At 40.9% G+C, this 23,385-nt stretch overlaps 1 protein-coding gene across 1 annotated transcript in view; it reads left to right on the top strand.

The window, feature by feature from the left end:
* ift74 (intraflagellar transport 74) overlaps positions 1–22,104 on the top strand; it is a 41,982-nt gene extending 19,878 nt beyond the window's left edge. The window contains exons 10-20 of the mRNA XM_072697263.1: positions 345–407; positions 1,463–1,606; positions 1,700–1,740; positions 1,827–1,906; positions 6,967–7,020; positions 7,864–7,961; positions 8,068–8,194; positions 14,431–14,594; positions 17,969–18,094; positions 20,596–20,656; positions 21,550–22,104. Coding sequence (XP_072553364.1) covers positions 345–407; positions 1,463–1,606; positions 1,700–1,740; positions 1,827–1,906; positions 6,967–7,020; positions 7,864–7,961; positions 8,068–8,194; positions 14,431–14,594; positions 17,969–18,094; positions 20,596–20,656; positions 21,550–21,665 — 1,074 coding nt within the window. The 3' untranslated portion in view covers positions 21,666–22,104. The remainder of the gene's footprint in view (positions 1–344; positions 408–1,462; positions 1,607–1,699; positions 1,741–1,826; positions 1,907–6,966; positions 7,021–7,863; positions 7,962–8,067; positions 8,195–14,430; positions 14,595–17,968; positions 18,095–20,595; positions 20,657–21,549) is intronic.
* The last annotated feature ends 1,281 nt before the right edge of the window (positions 22,105–23,385 follow it).

Genomic DNA, 23,385 nt, shown 5'->3' with positions numbered 1-23,385 from the left:
CCACACGTATTTACATTGTTTTCCTTAGTATAAACCTAGTTATTAGTTTTTAATATTATAAAATGTTACTTGTCACACATACATCAATATATTAAGATCATTTTAAAAAGCTAAGTATCCTCAAACCTATGATGCTCAGTGCAATTACTGAGCCCATTTGCCACAGTATGTGAACTGCCTTTGGCTCAGTACGTTAGAGTTCTGCACCGAGAGTCACTCAGGTTGGCCCCGTGCCCGTTATTGTTAATGATTTGTGACAGGGGCGTCTTAAGTTTATGGCGTCTTGGATTCTGTTTGAGGTTAAAGGTTGACTCTGTTCCCCATCTTCTTATGTGTTTGTCCAGGAACTGGACGCCCGTCAACAGGAGCTGGACACTCTGATGACCAGGAAGGAGACTTTTGAGGCTGTGAGCGAAATCGCACATGCTGTATACATAAACATAGCCGGTGGCTTTGACCCAGTGCACTGATGACCCCACGATAAAGTCAGTAGTAAGCGGGCTGGGCTGTATAAATCGCAGCTGAAACGAGCAGGCTGGGATTTCTGACCTGTTCCAGTCAGTGTAGTGACCTACAGCACGTCACTTCTGATCAGTCGGCAGCAGCAGATTCCTGATGATTTTATTACAGTTGTGATGTGTGTTGCCTTGTGTGTTTGACACAAACACACACACACACACACACACACACAAAAGACTAAACATGATACAGCAGAGACTGTCTTAACTATCTATTTGTATGTCTGCCTGCCTGCCTGTCTGTCTGTCTACACTATATGTCCAAATGTTTGTGAGCACCCATTCTACCGCTCCATTGGTGACCATTGCAAATGCACACACAGCTTGTCTAGTGCTTGTGCTGAAGTTTTAGTATTAGTGCCAATAGAATAGGACTCTCTGGAGCAGATAAACATGCACCTATTGGCACCATGCTGCCTAATGCCAGGCGTGGGCTAGAGAGGTATAAAGCCCCCCAGCATTGAGCTGTGGAGCAGTGGAATAACTGTGTGTTCTCTGGAATGATGGTTGGTGCTCCATCCAATACTTTTAAGATGTGTTTGGGTGGTGATCATCCAACATCCTGACCTCACTAACGCCCTGGTTGCTGAATACAGTCATATCCTCACAGCAATGCTCCTCCAAAATCTAGTAGAAAGCCTTTTTCCCTGGACCATACAGTGAATTACTCCAACAAAAGCAGGATGAACCCTTGATTTCAGAGAAAAATGCAAATGAACAGGTGTCCCAATACTTTTGTCCATATAGTCGGTCTATCTCATTATCTTTCCTTTTTTATCTGTGTCTCTGTATTTATTAATATCTATATTGCTGCATATCTCTATTTTTCATCTGTCTTTCTCCTGTTCTCTGATCTCTGTCTCAGTTCAGTTCATATTATATTTATTAATAACAACGATAGCAAATGATAACAATAATATTACCTCCCCGACACGCACACGCAGGAGCTGATGCACTCTCAGGTGAAGCAGGAGGCCGTGTTACTGTACGAGCGGCTGCAGGAGCTGGAGCAGCGCAGAGACGCCATGCAGGCAGAGGAGAAGAGCACAGGCTCTCCTCAAGAAGAGAGGGAACGCCTGCTCAAACAGGTCAAACACACTGTAAACCTTCACCCTACAGATTTACCTCCCTGTGCCAGTCAGAATTTCCAACACTGATATCACTGTAACTCTGTGCTTCAGGTGAAAGAGGATAATCAGGAAATAGCCAGCATGGAGCGGCAGTAAGTAGCATCGTCTCTCATGCCAGTAATACAGAAAGAGAGTTTGGTTGATCGGAAATTACAGCGAATGTCTCTTATTCCATCAGGCTGACTGAAACACGGGAGAAGATAACTCAGCTCACTGAAGAGTTGCGACAACTACAAATGGACATGGAGGACCACCAAGGTACTGTAGAACTACACTGTCTACTGTTTACTAGGAACATTTTGTGACATTCTATGATGAAATGGATGCCATTGGTCAGGTTTTTCATTAAGAGCAAAATCTTTTTTCCCTTAGGCAAATATAAAAAATATAATAATAGTAAAAATATTTACTATTATCCTTTTTTATTTAAACATGGTAAAATGTAAAATGTCACGGGGTGGTAAATTGCATCCAAAAAGGGCCACAGTTCTTTCTGTGGTCAGGTTCCTGACTTAGCACACACACCAGTCAACCTGAAACATGGTTTTCTTTTCATTAATAGTGAGAATTTTAATAAAGAACATTTTCCTATCTGTTTTGCATGATAAAGTGTTTGGGTTGAGGTTGATGGACAACATCAGTCAGTGTGACAGGGTGGTACGTTAAACTGAGGGATGCACACAAACATTGCATTTATTTGGTGATATTATAGATTCAAACATCATGTTGGTTCAATACACATGTGAGAATGGCTATGTACTAATGATAAACCAATAATAATAGTATGCCACTCTTTAGGAAATAGAGTTTTCTCATTTATCAAATTATAAATTTAAGCTTTGGTAACAAAAACTGGCACATGCTTTGTGCTTAATGCTTCTTCCTAAACACTGTGGACACAAATGGCACCCGTTTTGTAGACAGACTATATATGTAATTGTATGTTTGATATATGACTGCTTGAATTAAAGGGTTATGGTTAGAACCTCACTGCAAAAAATGATATCAGCAAACATTAAGGAGTCTTCAGTGTAAGTGACTACTATTATATAAGAGTAAAGTAGTAAGTGCACTTGTTTACTGTGCTGATAGATACTTTTTCATTGATTCAAAAATTAATGCTTGATTAATGCTACATAGATTTATCTGCCAGTGCCAGGAGGATCATCTTTCTGGATAGGAAAGTGCTTTATATGAGAAGAAAAGTGGAAAGTAATAGGTTAAATGATCTTATAATATCCTTACAACAATATTATCATGAGAAATGTTAATGCTTATCTACATTATAGGTTTTCAGCTGAGGTTAGTTTAGGCTTAGAGCAAGTATTAGGTTGAGGATTAGAGAATATTTGAATGTAATACATATGAAGTTGAGTATAATGCTGTTTTTACACCAATAGTTCAACGGCTCTACTCTGAATCAGTTCATGAGTTTGTAAATTTGGTGCGTGAGAGCATTCTCTCCATTTATTGGTCAGACCTGTCTGGTGCAGAAGCAAGAAAGTAAATACAGGAAGAAGGTCCTGTGTTCTGGACGACTAGTGCTGCATATTTCAGTGCAGTTTAACATGGAGCAAAGGCAGAGATCTGCATCTGTTCATAGCTGTGGTAATGCTAATTATCTGGGCAGTATAGCAGGTTAACACCCGGCTACGGGAGTCGTTTAGTGCCAACTTGCGGAGCACACCTGATATTTGGGTCGGATAAAGGTCAGATCACGTTCTCACCACAAATGAACCCACGTCCAGAGCTTGTTTGGGACCAGGCCGAGACCACCTCCTCTTCAGGTTCTCGGTGTGGTTGTTTTGGTCCACATCCAAGTGCGATTACTGTAGTTACACCTGCCCAAAAGAATCGCAACAAAGGTGAAAATGAACGAGCACAAATTGTGAGCTAAAAATATAGTGAGCTTTCACACAAAACCTTGTACCTTTTCAACTTAACAGGATCCGTAGAATTTCAATAGATGTCAGTGTACAGCATTTCTGTTGGTCCATTCATCATACATTGTAAGCTATTAGTTTCAAAAAGTCAAAACCGAGTAAATGGAGATCCAAGGTTTTTTGGGCTGTTAAAATTCTAAACACTATAATTAACATACCCAAAAAATAACATACCCAAACATCAAACTGGTAGAAGTCAGTTAGTGTACTTTTAGACTCCGATCAGCCCGACTTTCTGAACCAGCACATAAGGCTAACAGCTCCCTCTTGTGTCAGCTCTGCCAAATGATCTGGAGTTCAGTTCAGAAGCACACAGAGATGAAGTAAATTAGCGTTGAAAGGAGTTCAGACCATAGCAGGCAGTCCTGGCTGCTACTAGGTTTATAAAATGTGCACTTAAACATGTCTGGGAAAGCCCTTTCGGTCAGGCGGCGTTGCAGTTGTTTCACCGCTTAAGCAGCGGGCTATCAGGCTCAGTTTTCCCAAAGGGGTGTTTGCCTTGAATGGGCCATAAATCCTAAAGTACTGTTGGATGTGTTCCAAAACCTAAGCAGACTTGAGCATCCTGCCTGGACCGTGCTGAGAGCTTTCTCCCAGCGTGGAGCCGAGCGCAGTGAAGACGCAGGGAAACAGTAGTGAGAGGGATAGTGAGGGCGAGCGTGGGGACTTTCTTCCACCGCTGCTCATTAGATGAGCCGAGGCACATCTGTCCACTGTAGAAAGGAAGCCACCACTCCAGCCTCATTGTATAGCATGCTCTTAAATACACACACGTGCACAGCGGGTTCCTCTTTACTGTCGGATCATGGTGAGCTATCTCTCGGCGGGTTCTCATTGTTTTCTCTCCCTTCTCTTCCCTCATTGTGTCCCTTTCTGTCTTTCTTTGTGTTTTTCTCTCTGTGATCATAATAAGACGGTAAGAGAATTTCCATATGCCCTGTATATCTGTTTCAGCTGTGGCCTATTGAGGCTATAGAGTGATGTACCACAGCTATGGCCACTTTTTAAAGCTTTTCTCAATTGCTTACACACACGTATATACAGTCCTGAATCTCCGAACTTCAAAATCTCAGAACGAGGAAAAAATAAGTCATTTTCCATAAAAATGCTAATAAATAATGAATCTAATTCAGATAAAGGTTTAAATAAATAGCTTTGTTTACTCAGATGTGCCGTACGGACCAGGGCTCCACTCCAGCTTGGGACACTCAAACAGCAAATGGTTGTAGAAACATTTACATTGAGGCCTAAAGACCACCAAGAGGTATTCACAGATATAAAGGTAAAGGTGCACGTATTTGTCACTGTACAGTGTACAAATGTACAACATCTGGTAGTGAACACACACTCACACACACACATGTGTTAGGGGCAGTGAGTACACACACACCCAGAGCGGTGGGCAGCCAACTCCAGCGCCCGGGGAGCAGAGAGCTCAAGGGCCCAACAGTGGCAGCTTGCCGAGCCCGGGAATCGAACCCACAACCCTGTTATCGATATCCCGGCGCTCTAACCGCTGAGCCACCACTGCCCCATAAGATACAGATAGGTACAGATTAGCTTGAGTTTAATCTACGCTCTGAGTAATGCTACCCTAGCCGATGATATAGGGCTTACATGTGGGTTCCAGGTGGGCGTGGGCTATGAGTGGTTTTCTACATACGTTTTTACTGGGATGGAGTGGGCTTCCCAAATGGACCCCTTTGTTACAGCCCACCTTAATATCACATGGGTTCCATCTAGGCCTCTATGTGCAGTGTACAATCCAGATGAGGCCCGTATTGAACCCCTCCTGGTCCCATCACTGACCATGGTGGGCATCCATATGTGGGTCCAATGTGGAACTTGAGGCCTAAACGTTCTGGTTCCCAGTTTGGCTACTCATACAGGCCCCACAAGGACTGGGTCAGAAGGTGCTACAGAAGGTTCTTTGGTGAAGAAACTTTACATCAAATGAAGGTTAATTAGGGGCAGTGGTGGTTCAGAGGTTGGAGCCCCAGGCTATTGATGACAGGGTTTTGGGTTCGATAAGCCGGGCTCGACAAGCTGCCACTGTTGGGCCCTTGAGCAAGGCTCTTCACCCTCTCTGCTCCCCGGGTGCTGGAGTTGGGTGCCCACCGCTCTAGGTGTGTGTGCACTCCCTGCCCCTAGTTCACAAGTATGTGTGTGTGTGTGTGTTTACTACCACAGATGGGTCAAATAAGGAAGACACATTTCGCTGTACGTAGTTCAGTGACAAATACCTGCACCTTTACCTTATTCAATGAGGGTTCCTCACACTTGTCTTTTACAAACATGGTTCCTTAGGGAACGGAAAGTGGTTCTTTCGTACTTATCTGAACACCCACACCCATACAGCCCCGAAGTCTTCATATGCTGGACTTCTACTGTCCCTAAATTCATACTGGTCACTGCAAGATGGAAGATCTTTTAGTGTCCTGACCCCAAAAGTCTTCCCATTCTTCACACTCCTCCTGAGCTTAAAGGCCAGAGCACACCGACCAAACCTTCTAGGACAAAGCCCTTTCAAAGACCTTCTAATATTGGCAATTGTTTTAGGATCTTCTGAAAAATAACTGTCCGTGGCACACTGGTCAAACTCTCCTGTGTGTTTTAAGCCCTATTTAGACGGGATTACATTTACTTGGGGTCCTGATGTTACTCTCTTTTTTTCGACGGAGGCTGCTCTGTGAGTTTATTCTCATCTGGGTCAACCATGTCTGTGTTTTTCTCCATCGTCCTCCTTCAGCGTATTGCTGAAACTGAATTTACTGTTTGTTTTTCATCTAAACACTAGAATCACAAGTCAGGAATCTGTGGATAAATAGTCCATGAAAATGTATATATCATTATCTTTGCTCTGCGAGTTTGCAGTTTCTTCACACCATGACCAAACCAAAGACCAGCAGAATCTTGCTGTGATAGTCGTCGACATTTTGGCTTGTAGTGGGAAAAACCTGATTGTTGAGTGTTTTGCTGTAAATAGCAACAAACCTTTTTACCTGACTGTTCAGATTATTAAACCGGTGCTTGATTTTGCGCCGAATTCTTGCTCGGTCTGTGTAGAGTGTGGAGAACGTAGGTGAGAATTTGAGATCAGAAAAACCTGAAATGTGTGTAAGCAATAGGAGAAACGGCTCCTAGAAGAGTTAGTGTGCAGAAGCTGGATTCTAAACTGTGACCCTGGACAGAGGCAAGCTTAACTTCATTACGATCCTACATAGAGCATGAGTCTTCTTAGAGCACATATTCCCTTTCTGTTTGCTAATCTCCCCTACTGTCCCCAAACTAAAGCCCCTCTATATTCTCTAAATGAGATTTTAAATGATTTTTTAAAACAATTAACAGCATGTGCAATCGTTGCTATCTCACCAGGTGAAAGGACCCAGAAGTACAAAGAGCTACAGAAGAAGGAGGAGGAGATAGATGGTCAGTAGGATCTTCTGTTGTTCCTTTTAATATGTGTTAATAGACTCCTTACATTGTGTTAAATATACAAATATATACAGCTCTGGAAAAAAAATTAAGATTTTTTTTTATTAAATGTGCATCTCTACGTGTATGGCAGACATTGTATTCCAGGCATTTCAGCAAACCAAGCTGAGTTACCTGAATTTGCAGACTATGAATGGTATAAAGTCACCTAACATCAATGTGAAAGATTAGTGGAGAGCCTGCTGAGACATGAAAGCTGTGATTTGCTGTCAAGGTTATTTTATCATAGTGATTTCTGAATGCTCTCAAAGTTCAAACATTAGTACTGTGTTATTTACATTTGAATAATAATTATTTGCATTATGATTTTTATAATAATAATTTCTTTGCATTATTTGAGCAGTTGTTTTTGAGCAGCTGTCATTTCTGCAAATAATTGCTCTAAACACCAGTATTTTTATTTGGAATTTATAGAAAATGGTGTCTATTGTTTATGAAATACAACGCAAATGTTAATTTCCCTAAACACATTGTCTATAAATAGTTAAACCAGACAAACTGATAATGTAGGGTGGTCTCAGAATTTTTATCCGGCACTGTATGTGGTCTGGCTGTATAACATTGCATCATGAGGTGTGGTACTGTTTTAGGCATAGTAGGAAGCAAATTAAAGACTGCTGACCAGTGTTGGCCCATATCCTAAGGAAATATATCCGTATTTATGTGCACCACCAGCCACAGAGAAGCCTGAGAAAATACATTACAGCTGAAACTATAAGCATATATTGTCTGCAGCAAACAAACATGAACCTAATGCTCATTGTGCTGTTTCCACAGCTTACCTGGAGACCTTTGATGACAGTAAAGCTCAGGAGTTTCAGCACATTCGGGAGACCCAGGCCAGCATTGTGTCTCTACTGGAGCACTCTAGCAGGGTAAGGACCTTCTGCGCTCTGCCTGTACATCTACAGCTTCTTATTAGGAGCACAGGCATGTTGTGTGAAATGTTGGGTGGTTAAAAATGCTGCGCTTTTCTTTCAGATGATGAATCGTATGAATCTACTGTCCTCGGTCAGTCCGCATGAGCTCAAGTCCATGCAGGAGGACCTCAGCTTTAAAGAGACAGAGATGCAGAAATCCCAGAGTACAGCCAAGGGGTTGTCCTCAGGTGAGTCCTATAAACACATGAATTTAGCTTTGAAGGTTTCATTAGTTGTAAGCCTTACCTGTTCTACCAGCAAGAAGACCAAGCTCCTCTCTCCAAAACCAGCTCTGAACGGCGCATTCAGAGCCGAGGAGGAGGCTAATGCTAATGCGCACACACACACATACTGTCTGACTAAGTGATCTGACTGCAAAGTTTTAGAGGAACTGGGAGCTGACTGGTCAGGTAGGTCAGTCAGACTGGGCTGTAAGATATTAAACAGTATAGAGTTTTAAACAGTTCCTTAAAAAATTAGCTTCAAACTAAGTAGATCAGATTAGAATTTAGTCTGATTTGAGAAACTGGTACTAAAATACAGTGATTTTATTGGTGTGGATTAGCACATCTTACCCAAGGTGTGGGACTGTATTATTTATATTGAAACCATATTGTTTTTTTAGGGATGCAAGATTATACTGGAATCCTATTGGTATTTTAGAACTCCAGGATGAAATTGGAAAGTGATATTTAATGAAATGCAGGGTGATTTTGCAATAATAGAATGACAAACACAAAGATCAGCTCAGCTCAGTATTGGAGAATAGTCAGCAAAAGCCTCTAAAATGTCCTGCTGGTGGGCCGAAACTTTGGGAAACTTCTATTACCAAAGAATAGACCCACCAGTTTGTTCAGAAGTCCCAGTACTTACTGAGTAATACACCTTAGCTTGTGATAGACCTTACAGTGTCAAGAGGTTAAGAGACTCAGATTGGATTGGGGGACATCCCTGTCTAAGACCATGAACACATTACCAAATTAAGTTCACATTAATCAGGAGACAAATCTGACAGCCTTTAAATTGTGCCTACAGAAACTTCCATGCACAGCAAAAAGAAAATCTCAAGCCCAACACAAAGAGCTGTCATAAATCCTGGAGTTACTAACTGCAGGCCACAAGTTCAACCTTATTACCGCTTTGTCACTCCACACTCCACACTTCTAAGCTCTTGTTGCTAGCGTGGAATGTGCTGTATTTTAGCCAAGCAGCTCCCACAGCTCTTGACACTGTAATAATGGACGAGAGACGGCTGCACAAGCGAGCCCCCGGAGAACGCAAACTCGGAGCAAATAAACGCAAAGACAGATCAAGGTGACCACATGGTCGGTGACACTACTAATGTCCACTCCCCTGGTGTAAGTGGCAGCTGAAGCCCTGCCAAGGGGCTTTCCTTTCTTTGTGTAAGACACCTCAGAGCAGCTCCCTCCCACTCCCCAACATCGTCTTATCTCCCCACTGCCTCCCCGTTTCCTCCGCTGCGCTCTATTCTCGGGCTGGCCAGGCATTGTTCCTCCGTGGCCTGTTTGTTTATTTTCGAGCAGTGCACTTTCATAGCCTGTTGAAAGCCAGTGAATGCAACAAAGCTTTGCTTTAAAGCAGGAGTTCTACAAGAAATCAAATTTACACCGCTTCCCCCTCGCCACATATTGTAGTTGACTAGCCAAGGTGAGCTTGCTGTGCAAACTTTTCTTTTTTTGCATATGGTTATGTATAAAAATGGACAAACCCTAAAATAAAACTCAGTCTTGGACATAGCTGCTACTATTGTTTAGAGACTGTGTGATGCCTTTTAACTATATTTATAGACAGCAGTATTCAAAATTCAACAAACCCAAAGTGTGCTTTATCTTAATATGATAATGTTTCCATTTTTTAGTTTATTGGAGAATTTAACATTATAAAAGAACAGTATTTCAAGCAAAAACTATGTTTCATAATATCTGGATCCAATGCTCTAACCACAATCTAACGCTCTATCCGCGATCCAATGCTCTAGTCACAATCTAAAGCTCCAGCCTCAATTTTACACTGTAGCCATGATCTAATGGTCCAGCCACAAGATTTTCTCATCTCATTCTCTAGTCTCTATTTACTCTAATGCTGATATTTCAGCCACAATGCTCTAGCCATGATCTAATGCTCTAGCCGCAATCTAACATTCTAACCATAATGTAATGCCACAATCTAACCCTTTAGCAACAGTCTAACCCTCTAGCCACAATCATCTCATCTCATCTCATGCTCTAGCCTCAATCTAACAATCTAGCCTTAATGCAATGCTCTAGCCACAATCTAATGTCCTGGCGATCTAGCCTCAATCTAACTCTTTAGCCCCAATCTAATGTTCTGGTGATCTACCCTCAATCTAGTGCTCTAGCCCCAATCCAATGTTCTGGCGATCTACCCTCAATCTAGTGCTCTAGTCCCAATCCAATGTTCTGGCGATCTACCCTCAATCTAGTGCTCTAGCCCCAATCCAATGTTCTGGCGATCTACCCTCAATCTAATGCTTTAGCCCCAATCTAATGTTCTGGCGATCTAGCCTCAACCTCACGCTGTAGCCACAATCTGATGTTCTAGCAATCTAGCCTTAATTTAACACTCTAGCCACATTAACACTATAGCCACAATCTGATGTTCTGATCTAACCTCAGTCTAACCTTCTAGCCACACTAACACTAACACCGTAGCCATGATCTAATGTTCTAGCAATCTAGACTCAATCGAATGCTCTAGCCACAATCTAGCACTAACACCATAGCCATATTCCAATGTTCTGGCGATCTAGCCTCAATCTAACTCTCTAGCCCCAATCTAATGTTCTAGCGATCTAGCCTCAATCTAACTCTCTAGCCCCAATCTAATGTTCTGGCGATCTACCCTCAATCTAACGCTGTAGCCCCAATCTAATGTTCTGGCGATCTACCCTCAATCTAACGCTGTAGCCCCAATCTAATGTTCTGGCGATCTACCCTCAATCTAACGCTGTAGCCCCAATCTAATGTTCTGGCGATCTACCCTCAATCTAACGCTGTAGCCACACTATCACTGTAGCCACAATCTGATGTTCTAGCAATCTAGCCTCAATCTAACGCTGTAGCCACATTAACACTATAGCCACAATCTGATGTTCTGATGATCTAGCCTCAATCTAACACATTTGGCACTTATCACAGTACAGTGTTATACCGTGTGATATTCTACCATAACATCTGATTAGAGATGTAACAAAACAATGTATCCTATTCAGTTCAAATGAGTTCTACTTTGAGATTTGAGGTTTCATTCATTGTTCAGCTACCTTGGACTAAAACTAGCCTATGTTAAAAAAAACCTCAGACACCAAACAGCTCCTCTTGTGGCGACCAGTTAGCATGATGTCATTAGTCCAGTTCTGTACATACTGCATTTAGTCTTCATTAGCAATGCTAACATTTCTGGGTGAATCATTTGTGTTTCTTTAAAGTTGCATGCAGCAAGCCTTTGGTGGAGGTTTGGTGATGGTTACTTGCAGGAGGGGGTACAGCACTGCTAGGTGTGCAGAGGCAGAATGTGCAAGGCTAATAAACAAGCGATTATCTTCATAAAACAACTGGAGCTCCACAGCGCTACTGTGTAAATATTTTTAGAAACCCGAGCCAAGATATTCATCCCATCGAGGTTTATGTGGTCTGAGTGTGTTTGTGTGTAAAGTGGCCTTTGGGGTACGTGTGTGTGTGTGTGTGTGTGTGTGTGTGTGTATGTGTGTGTAAAATGCTCACTAGGGGTGGCCGGTAAAAGGAGAACCTCAAGAGGAGGAAGTAGTGGAGAATGTTCAGAAGTGCTGATGGGGCATTTTAATTTCACATTAAATGCTACACACACACACACTCTCTCACACACACACACACACACAGCAGTCTCTCCAAACACTAAAGTGGGCCGACTGCCTGCCTATCAGGAGGAACAGGCCCTCTTCCCCTTCCTGCCTCTGTGAGCCACCCCCCCCCCTACAGTCCAGCCCAAACCCCCCAGTGCTCTGGAGAACCTGCCTAGAGAACATTCCCAAAGGGGGTGAGCCCAACAAAACCGTCACAGTTAGCTTAGCTACCAAGGGTGTAAATCTCTGATCCCGAAGCAAAAGTTAAGGCACCCTGCATGGTCAGTACAGTAACACTCCAGCTTCAACCCTTCTTAGAATGGCTTCCCCCATTCTTCCTTACAAAAGATGTTGCAACAGTTGGTGAGGTGTTATTTTCATTAAATTCTTTTTTGCTTTTTTCTTAAAAGTTCATCTTAGCCTGTTTGCAAAATGCACAAGACCTGTTTTGATGTTCCTTTAAAAACTCCTGAGGTTAGATTTTGTGGTTTAGGACGCAGGAAAGATTCTGTGTCTGCTGGCACTTCCATGAAGGTCATATTTGGGCAGGTATCGCTGCATAGTAGAACAGTGCACCATCACTCCAGGGTCTGATCAATCTTCCTGCAAAAGACCTTTCTTGCAATCCTACAAGCAGTTCTCAATTTGTTTCAGGAACTGAAAGCATTCTTTATTGAGTATAGATGCATAGATTGAGAAAAATGACCGACATACTCATTAGTGCCCTAAAACATAAATAGGGAGCCATTCCAGTCACAGCCTATGTCTTTTGGAAATCATCCACTCCGTTCTTGATGATTAACTTAGCAGCTTAGCAGCTTAGATCCCATATATGAACAACAAAGAGAGTCAACAGTAGCTTATTTTTTAAACAGAAGATGTAATAGCCTTGGCAAACTATCTCTGCCTATCTCTGACCTATTTCTCTAGCCCGGTTCTTCAATTTGAAACTGCGAAGAAACCTCGTATGGTGCTTTAAGGAACCTTGACATAAAGGTTTTTAGAAAAAAATTTTCCCTTGAACGTTCCTCAAGTTCCTCAAGGATCTTATATCTTTGACTGCATGAATGTTTGTTGCTACCTTGATCTACATAAAATCAGACAGAATCGAACAGAAAAGTCGGTGCGTAGGTGCCTTATGTTTCAGAGCCGTGGCGAGGTGATTTCAGCACCAATGAGAGGATTTCCTGAAGGAGCTTTCTTCTGAAATGATCAACGAAACTTGAAAGCCAGGAATTGAGGGCGTACTTTAATACTGTTCATGCTGATCAAAACGTGGTATGTGATTGACAGCTTTATGCATGCCGTGTCTGACAGAATTACATCAACATATGTCCTTGTGATCCATTTCTGAAAACATTAGCACTCCCACACCTGATCTGTGGCAATCAGAGGTCAGAGGGTTGCAGGTCAGCAGCATTCCACTGCCTTGGGAAAACTAGGTAAATGAAAACCGTCTATTTTTCTAAGTTCAAACAGAGGTTGAGGTAGAAGGAAGGTTTGGATTTCTTTGCACATGAGCTCAACTGCTGGTTGTCTGCAGTGACACCTGAATAAGGAATGTTGGTTCTCAGTGCTGCACTGCAGTATGGTGATTAAACATGCTCAGTTCAATGTGTGTGATATAATAGGCATTAGTAGTCATAGCACTTTTCACAATGTATGTTGTCACAAAGCAGCTCTTCAGAGATCTGGTTTCAAGCCTCGTTTGAGCAAGCTAGCCACGAAAGTGGCAAGGCAAAGCTTTGCGAGCAGACATGTATAAAGTACTAGAGACCCAGACTTGAGTAAAAGTACAAGTGCTCTATCTAAAAAGTGACTTGACTAGAAGTAGACGTGTTTTTTTAGCTCCAGACTTATATGGAAGTATTAAAGTATTCAACATTTTCTGTACTTAAGTATCACAAGTAGTTTATTCTACAATGTACTACTTAAGTACTGAAAGTAAAAGTACAGTACTGTGTTCTGTAGTTCTTACAGAAATCAGTCAGAAGTCTGAGTCTCAGTGTTTATATTATTGTAAATGCTGAGACTTAAGCACTGTCTCAGTTCCTCTGGCTGTAGTAGAAGGACAGGACTGTAGAAGACAGAGTTCATGAACACGAGTCTTCAGTTCACTCTCTAAACAAACTCGCCCAGAAGAGAGAGAGAGAGAGAGAGCTGAGCAGACCTGACTCAACCGCCACATACAATCTGTACAACTAGTGAGGAGAGCAGCTTAAACCCCTGAGCTTCACTCTCTGTAAACTCAACTACAGCTGAAAGATCTCAGGCCATTCAGACACATACAAGTATCTGAAGGTGGTTAAGACAGTTTCTTCTGGTGGTTCTTCTTCTTTCCTCTCGGAATAAACCAGTTCAGAAGCTGCTCTTTCAACCGAAGGTTTCAATAAGCTACATCAGAGAAATAATCAGTGGTGAACTACTACATGCTTTTCTTATCAGTGACCGCTGTGAGTTCAAAGGGTCAACATAAACGGTGGAATCTCAAACTCCTGTTTGTTGCAGAGGGTCACATAGAAGTGTGTGTGTGTGTGTGTGTGTGTGTGTGTGTGTCTACAGAGAGTGAACGTCTGCAGCAGGACCTGCTGAAGGTGGAGCAGCTGGAGGGGAAGGTGATGGCCGAGATGAACTCTCTAAAGGAAAAGATTGAGCAAATGAGTGAAGGCTTGACGACGTACAGGGACCTGGAGGCCCTCAAAGCCGCTGGGGAGCAGAAAAAGAAGGTAGCAGGCTTATGCTTATTTACTCAAGGACATTGTTTTGTATAGCGCACCACAAATCGGCACATCCATGTGTATGATGTTCACTTGCATGTTTAAAAATGTGACGACTACATTAGATTATATTTAAGATTATACATCAGATCTGAACATGAAATATCTAAACTATATCTATACATTGATTGTATTCTAGCACACATTTTTGTCAGCTGTCTCCTAAGTAATAAGCAGAACACGTATGTATGCAAGGGGCAGGAGGGGCATCAACATAACTATAATGTAAACACATTGTTGTTCAGTATTATTCAATTGCTGACGATACACAAAATAGGGTTGGAGTTAAAAAGTCTATATGAATAGCAGCTGTATTATTTTTCAATCGTCTTGATTAGATGAGCAAAAACTGAAAAGATGACAGGTAAAGCATAAGAGAACAAAGACAGATAAGAGAGTGGTAAGTTTTTAGATCAGAATCAGAATCAGAAATACTTTATTGATCCCAGGAGGGAAATTGCAGTTGTTACAGTTGCAGCCGTTTGTATAAAAATAAACACTCTATAAAATAAAAATAAACACTCTATACAAATAAATTTAAAAACAAAGAGAAGAAGAGAGAGAGAGAGAAAAAATTGAAATATCAATATAGTAAAATGGCATAGTGGTAATACCTGAGATAATAAATATGAATAAATTATTATTGCACATTATGTATAATTTGAGTATTGCACAGATGAACCATAGTGTCACACATTGAGGGAGGAGTTATAGAGTTTGATGGCCACAGGTAAGAATGACCTCCTGTGGCGCTCTGTGGTGCATTTCGGTGGAATAAGTCTTGCACTGAATGTGTTCCCTTTGTTTCATCACTGTATTGTGGATGGGAGCCATTATCCATTATGGCATATAGCTTAGACAGCATCCTCCTCTCAGACGCTGCCATCAGCGAGTTCAACTCCACATCCACCACATCAATGGCCTTGAGGTTTTGCCTCCACTTTTAGATTTAGATGTCACATCAATATTGAACTGAAGTGTGATTCCAGTTTTTTTACATAGTGCCTCCATTTACTGGCTCAAAAGTATTTGGACAAACAAACATAATTATAAATATAAGGATCATTGTAGTACTTGGATGTAAATCATTTGCAGTCATTGACTGCCTGAAGTCTGAAACCAATGGACCATAGACACATGCTGAGATTCCTTCCTTCAGGTGCTTGCCAGGCCTTTCCTGCAGTCTTCTTCCCTTGCTGCTTGCTTGTGGCTTTTTCTGCTTCAGTTTTGGATCTCACCAAATGCTGAGATTCATTCCCTGAGATTCTTCCCTAGGCCTTTACTGCAGTGTCCTTCCTTTGCTGCTTGCTTGTGGCTCTTTCTGCTTCAGCTTTATCTTCAGTAACTGATTTTTCAGTACTTCACCTCTCAGAAAGTCTCTAGACTAGATGTTCTGAAGAGGGTTTTTTTCACCAAGGAAAGAAATCTGTGTTCACCTTTGAAAGAAAGAACGAAAAAGTGTTTATTAGGACACTCACAACGTTTCTGCTCTGTACAGAAAAATGTGAAAAATGGTGTCACTGTCCAAATACTTTTTTTTTATTGACCTGACTATGTAAGATAAAGTACATGGACAAAAGTATTGGGACACCTGCCCATTTATTATTATTATTTTTTAAAATTAAGGGTATTATTTATCCTGCCTGTTTTGGAGTGACTGTCTCTACTGTCCAGAGAAGAAGGCTTTCTACTAGATTTTGGAGGAGCACTGCTGTACGGATTTGATTGCATTTATCGACAAGAGCATTAGTAAAGTCATGATGCCCAACTCCCTTAACTCAAGCCCAAAAGTATTGAATTGCGCACCAACCATAATTCCAGAGAACACAGTTCCACTGCTCCACAGCTCAATGCCTGGCATTAGATATGGTGTCTATAGGTTTGTGTTTATCTGCTCCAGAGAGTAATATATTGTGTCGGCTGTACTTCTCTACAGATACTAGACAAGTTGTGTATTTGTGTGTGTATTTGCACATCTGTATCAGCCAAGAGTACAACTTAAAGTAGCCGAGTGCATTCACTTGAGGGTGTCCACAAATATTTGGACATGTAGTGTACGTTTAATGTTGAGGCTGTCTTTAATCAGTTCTAAATGTGCAAGTTGATATTGTTCAGGGCTTGTGTTTGGTTTCCTTTGAGAGTTTCATATAACAGGCATTCCAGTGCCCTGTAGGAGACACATTTTGTTAAGCTGCCAAAAATTTGAAATGGATTTAGGTGCTGTAATGACCTAAGTTAGGCATCAGCTCTCTCGTTTAGCTTGCCCTCTCAGGAAGACTATAGACTTCCTCTGGTTAGCAGGGCATTTTCAGTGACACAGACTTTCGCACCCGTGTACCGCTTCCTCTGCCGGCTCCTGATCGGATGCAAACCCTCTTTAGCATAAACAGGGATATCAGCTGTCACTGCCAGAGCTGTTCTATAGGAACCTACTGAACTTAAGGCACCTCAGTGCATTTCTCAGTAGGGGGGTCTGCCTAGAACAGGATACACATTTTTTCTGAAATGTCTCCCTGCAGGAGCTCACGATTCTTCCGCTGTGGAAAGGGCAACACTGTAACGCAGGCCAGGGTTTCCCTGTATTCTGCTTATGCCACATGGCATGCACACATGGTTGATATATGCATTACCGGTCAAAAAACTATTTGAACCCCCATTTTTTCCCCAGTTTGACCTAGACAAGCCTGCCTTTCTTGTATTGCTGTCTCAGCTCTCTTCTTGCCACTCCACCTGCAGTCAAACCAGCTCTCGCAGATCTTCTCTTCACAGCTGAAACTGAGACTTGCTCCAGAGTTAAGCTGAGCTACAAGGTGTTGCCATGTAAGCCGCCAATCACACAAGCTGTTAACTCTCAGAAACTCTTCTGATGCTGTTGTGGATTGGACCTCTTCCTGTGCCAGAATTTCTCTAAATGACTGTGTTCTCTGAATTGATGGTTGATGCTCCATCCAGTACTTTTTGGGATGAGTTGAGGAGTTGAGGATGAGTTGTAGTGGTGATCATCCAACATCCTGACCTCACTAATGCTCTTGTCACGAAATGCAATCAAATCCTCACGGCAGAGCCCCTCCAAAATCTAGTAGCATGCCTTCTTCCCTGGACAGTAGAGACAGTTACTCCAACAAAAGCAGGATCAACTCTTTTTTTAATACCCTTGATTTCATAAGAAACCAGGAATAAGTGTGTCCCAATACTTTTGTCCGTATAGTGCACTATATTATATTAGTCATTGCGTAGCTGCATCTTGATACAGTGTTTTGTTTTTATTGCTGGTTATTTATGGTTTGTACAAACAAACCTAAAGTTCCTGTTTGTGTTTTCAGAGACTGCAGGAGGACAGAGTGTCTCTAACCGAGAGGAGAGACACCTTCAAGAAGATCATGCACAAGATGAACCAAGAATATGAGGCTCTGGCAGCGCAGTTACAGGAGAACGAGACACATGCACAGGTCAGAAACACACTCGTACACAGACATAAGAAAACTCCCCATATTTCTCTAAAAAAGAAGAAGAGGGCATTACTCATTTGAATGATTAATAGTATTAATAATAATTAATAATAATAATATTAACCGCTGAAAGACTTATTACACACTAAGGTGTATTATTCAGTTACTACAGGGACTATACAAACCGGTGGGGCTATTTCTTGGTAACAGAAGTTTGTAATAAAGCATTGCCTTTTTAAAGGGTTAAAATGTTCCAATGCAGTACAGCGCCAGGATTGCCGTTCTGCACCGCACTACAAATTTGTGGGTGGGCTACTCGCAAGTGCATGTTAAGTGTTATTCAAACAATGGAGAAGGAAAACAACTGGAGTATGAGGCAGCACATAAAACCTGTCTCTTATAAAAGATAAAAATGGAACAAACTAATCTCATATCTCTTGATTTATATACAGGAGCAGCAATGACCATCATAACTTTGATATTATTGCCTTCACACAAAAACCTTACTTTTTTTACCTAATTTGAATCTTGTTTTTTTTGGCAAACTTTTCAATAGAAATGACTTATAATTATAAAAGACTTGCATTGAAAGTTAAGAAGGATTTTAGATTTTAAATTTTAAGAAGGTTTTTGTGTCATAGTGATGATATGCTGCCAGTTTCTGGTATGTGCCACCTTCAGACTTGAATACTTTCCAATACAGTCCTTTATTTGTGCCCAACTACTTATAGCACATTCATAGTGTCCATTTTTTAAATCCATTTTGCATCCTCCCTACAATGATCTCTAAAATGCAGAGCTCATCACTGCTAATAAAACAAAATATCTAAAAAATCAAACAAAATAAATTCATAATAAAATAAAAGAAAAGATAAAACATGAAATATTGCAGATAATAAAAACAGATAAAATACAAATCAAAGTTTATAAGAATGGATTTTAAGACTAAGAGAAAGTTTATACAAAACACTACATAAAAGCCAGTCTAAATAAATAGGTTTTTATTTTACACTTAAAGATTTCAGTGTTTTGAGCTTCTCTCAAATCAGTTGAAAGGTTGTTCCAGCATTTTGGAGCATAGTGGCTAAAAGCAGCATCACCAAAGATTTTTGTTTTTCTTTGTGGAACAACTAAAAGAGAAAATCTGGAGGATCTGAGGGACCTTCCTGGTTCATTAGCCAAAAGCATTTCCACTAACATCCAAAAATTTTTGGCAAACCAGTGTCTTCTCTGAAGAACTTCTCTAAAGTCAGCACTCACCACAGCGCTTTAACTTTACTGAGTCCCACAATATTTTATGCTTGGGTGGGGTATGATTTCCTGATCCGTGTAGTCTTATTTAGGCTAAAGATCAGCACTTACAGTCTCCACAACAGTCTTGACAACTCACCCCTGTGCCTATCTATAAAGGAAACGTTTCTGTCCAGCCAGCACATTTACACAGTCTTTCTGCTGAGAGCAAGCAGAAGAGAGAAACAGAGAGGAAGGGAGAGATGAACGTGACCTCAGATACTCCACACCCACCATGCTTGGATCTGCTGGGACGTTTCACGTGCCCACTTAAGTAATATGCCCCAACTCGTCACGAACTGGGCTCCGTACAAGAAGGGTCTCTAGCAGATTTCAGAAAGACGTCTGTAGAAATGTGGACAATTAATCAACCTCCTCTAACTGTGGTGTCAAACTGTGTACTGTGTACGGTACTTGAATTGTGAACTGGACAAGTAATCCCAGACACCTAGACAAAGATCAGGTCTTCTGGAGCAATGTGCTTTGGACAGCTGAATCTTGAATACATTGGTCTTCTTCTGATGGTAGATGCTGTACTTTGACATTAACTGTGGTGAGAGCTGCCTGTAGATCCTCTGATGACATTTACGATTGTTGGAAACTTCTATACTCATCTTGTGGTCTTTGTTCCTGGGCTGAACTTCCTAGGACGGTCTGAACTGGTCAGGTTGGCCGATGTTCCACTTGTGAAGGATTTAGTGGACGGTGGAACGGCTGTTTTCTAGTAGTTCTGAGATCTTTTTAAATCCCTTCCCAGACTCATCTGCATCTACAACCTTCTTTCTGAAGGCCTCACTGGAGAGCTCACTGGGTCTGGCCATGGTGATCTTCTTCACCTCTCACTTCAACTTCCATTAAGAGCAGACCAGACTTAACGTCTGAGGTTTAAATAAGACAGACTCCTCCAGAATAATCCTCTCTAACCATGTTCTGATCATCTGCAGCTGATGTTCTGATCCTGATTCAGCTCCTAATACACCTTTAAAGTAGTAATCAATGTATCAATGTGTGTGTGTGGGGGGGGGGTCTAACTTTTGCCTCAAAGGAACATTACATTTCTATTAATTACATTTAATAAATGACTTTTCTTCAGTTGTATGTGTTTAGTTATTTTACCACTATCTCTCAGTGTTGCGCAAATGATCAAATAGCCAACTGTCCATATATCCATAGATTACATATGTTGACTAATTTCCATTTTTTTTGTGCAGTTGAGAAATCTGGAAAGGAAGTGGCAACACCATGAACAGAACAACTTCGTGATGAAGGACTGTATCCTTTTGCACTGCTCGCCCTGCATCACTACCATAGCGTTCGTCATTTACATCTAAATACTGTTAAATATGTAGTTGAGCAAAGGCTAGCTTAGCAAGTGTATTACAGATCCAAAGCTATGGGGAAAATGTCATTTCAGCTTCATGTCCTTTCATAAGTAGGCAGTCAATCAGGCAGTCTTGAACTTGTTCTGTGGTGAGGAGACTGTTATACTGCTGGCTAAGCTAATGATAACCAGCTTCTTTCTCCTGATTCAGAGCAGTTTAACATTTGCAGTTTGATTGACGGTTTCACATTTATTGATGATTGATTTAAAAGTTTGCACTGTATGCACTTAGTTGTCACCTTGTGAGTGAACTTTGTATTTGATCGATTTTCATTTTTTAACTAATGCGGGACGAGACGGTACGGAAGCCACATAAACGTAGAACCATCTGTGCTACTTGCACAAATTGAGCAATTTGAGAAATTTGTTGTTTTACGTATTTGGGATTTGTTCAGTCTGTGAGGTCAATGCGATCCATCATTATGAGAGCAGAGCTGTGAACAAATCTGTGGTTTGAAAACACATCATAAATCTGATGTAGAATTTGTTAGGACTTTTCTCATAAACAAATTAAAGACAGTTCTTAGCAAGAAATTCATTTTTTGTTGTTGTTGGATCCAAAAGTGGTTCTTCTATGGCTCTACCTCTCAATGAACTTTTTGTAGCACCTTTATTTTTACAGTGAGAGTGTAAACAGGAACCGCTAGCACCCTGATTAGGGTCACCTCACTGCAAATGCTTTGGAATTTTAGTTAGTGTTTAATCAAAAGAGGACAAAGGTCAAAAGGTAAACATGTGGACTCAGTTACCAGTACCCCAGCCTTCCCTAACACCTCCTCACCAGTCATCGCCTCGAAGGGCATGGAGAGCGACTACCGCCCTGTGATGAAGAACGTCACCAAGCAGCTGGGCGACTACAATAAGATCCTCATCGATACCCTGCAGGGCCCCAGAAACTGAGCACCACTTCCCGTCTCCTGCGGCCCGCCATTAGGGCTCCGCGGCTCCATCACTGACTCACTTCCCGTTCAGGAGCACTCTCCTACTCAACATTCCACAGGCATGCTACACGTGCCGCAGAGATTAGACCCGACCCCGATGGGAAAAATGTGCTCCATCATGCTGTTGTTAAGCATCAGAATCGATGATGTACAAGGAAACACACACAGCAGAGGTTTGGGGAACACTGGTTCAGATGACGTGGTTAAGAATTGAGTCTAAATCTAATTTAAATGCATTATATTTATAGGACAAACCTGCCTGTTTGTATAAGGATATTTCTGTTAATAAATATAGTACTTTAAAGAGAACAGTGTATTTTGTTTTTTAGATTGTAATTCAAAGCTAAGCTCTTCAGCTGTACTACGCAGTTTTACAGTAGCCCTCAGAAAACCTTCCAGTGTGGAAACATGTTGTAGCATGTAGTTTTGCTTGCATCAAGACTATATGCAAAAAAATGTATGTATTAGAAAATAAAGATTGTTAATACTAAAATTATTCTAAAATATTTTTACAATTAAAAGAAACATTTTTTATAAGAATTAAAGGTTTTATATATATATCTTAAATATATTTTTATTAGCATTTTTTGTGCTTCCCATTTTCGTAGTTTAAGTACCAAAACTATAAAATGTGTCGATTTTAACATTTCTTCATCCCATTGAATTAAATGGGCTGTTTTTGTTGTATTTAGATTTACATCTTTACATTTACATTTATGGCATTTATCAGACACTCTTATTCAGAGCAACTTACAAAAGTGCTTCGCTGGACGGGGCTTCTAAATATCTGTAGACTGAAAAGGTTACTATATATAAATGAGTTGATTTTGTGACATCACAAAATCAGTAAACGCAAAAAGAGCTGGTTTTACAACTTAATTTCCCTATACAGTCTGTATGGACCGAGAAATGGGTGCTATGTTGTGAAGCTTTAACCGTTTTTATATATTGCATCACTATTTTATTTAATTCTATGTCAAGGAGCCTTTAGTATAATTTGCATAATTTTGATTGATGAATATGAATTGTTTAGATTTGATTAGTATTTCATTTTGGGATGTTGGCAGGGGTGGTCTGCAGCAGAGAAAGCCATATTTCGTTTTTTTTTGTTGTTTTTTTACATTTTTGTCTATAGTAGCTTTGACAGCTTTAATAATTGTGGAGAAAAAGCAGCTAATTTTGCGTTTGTCTGATATGTGTATGAAAATACAAATAAAAATTGTATGAAAAATAAGTTAAAATCTCGTAACTGTCAGAACACTGTGAGAGCTAAGCGTCCATTCTCAAATTACATCTCCAGTAGCAATCATCGGGGTCCAAGCACTAAGCACTAGCCTTTTGGACTCTTGGATTTCTTTCTTTAATAAATTCAAATGGTTCAATAATGATGTCTGAAAAATATTTAATTTTCTTTAAATATGAATTTAACAGCTAAGACAGACAGCTAATTTAACCTTTATATGAAATGTATGTAGGACACAGTAATTCTTTAACTTATCAAAGCTGTTAAGTAAGATGAGCATCCCTGCTTAACTTATATAGCTGATGGCAATCTTGGGGTCCAGGGACTCTGTGTCATTATGGAGCTGGTAGAACACATATGACAGACAGTTCAGTTAGAATTGCCTCTCATTATAATGCATGTGGGTCTCAAAAGGAGACATTTGGCATGACTTGAA

This window comes from Salminus brasiliensis, chromosome 1, assembly GCF_030463535.1.
Source record: "Salminus brasiliensis chromosome 1, fSalBra1.hap2, whole genome shotgun sequence".
NCBI lineage: Eukaryota > Metazoa > Chordata > Actinopteri > Characiformes > Bryconidae > Salminus > Salminus brasiliensis.
This window is presented reverse-complemented; position numbering and strand designations above follow the sequence as displayed.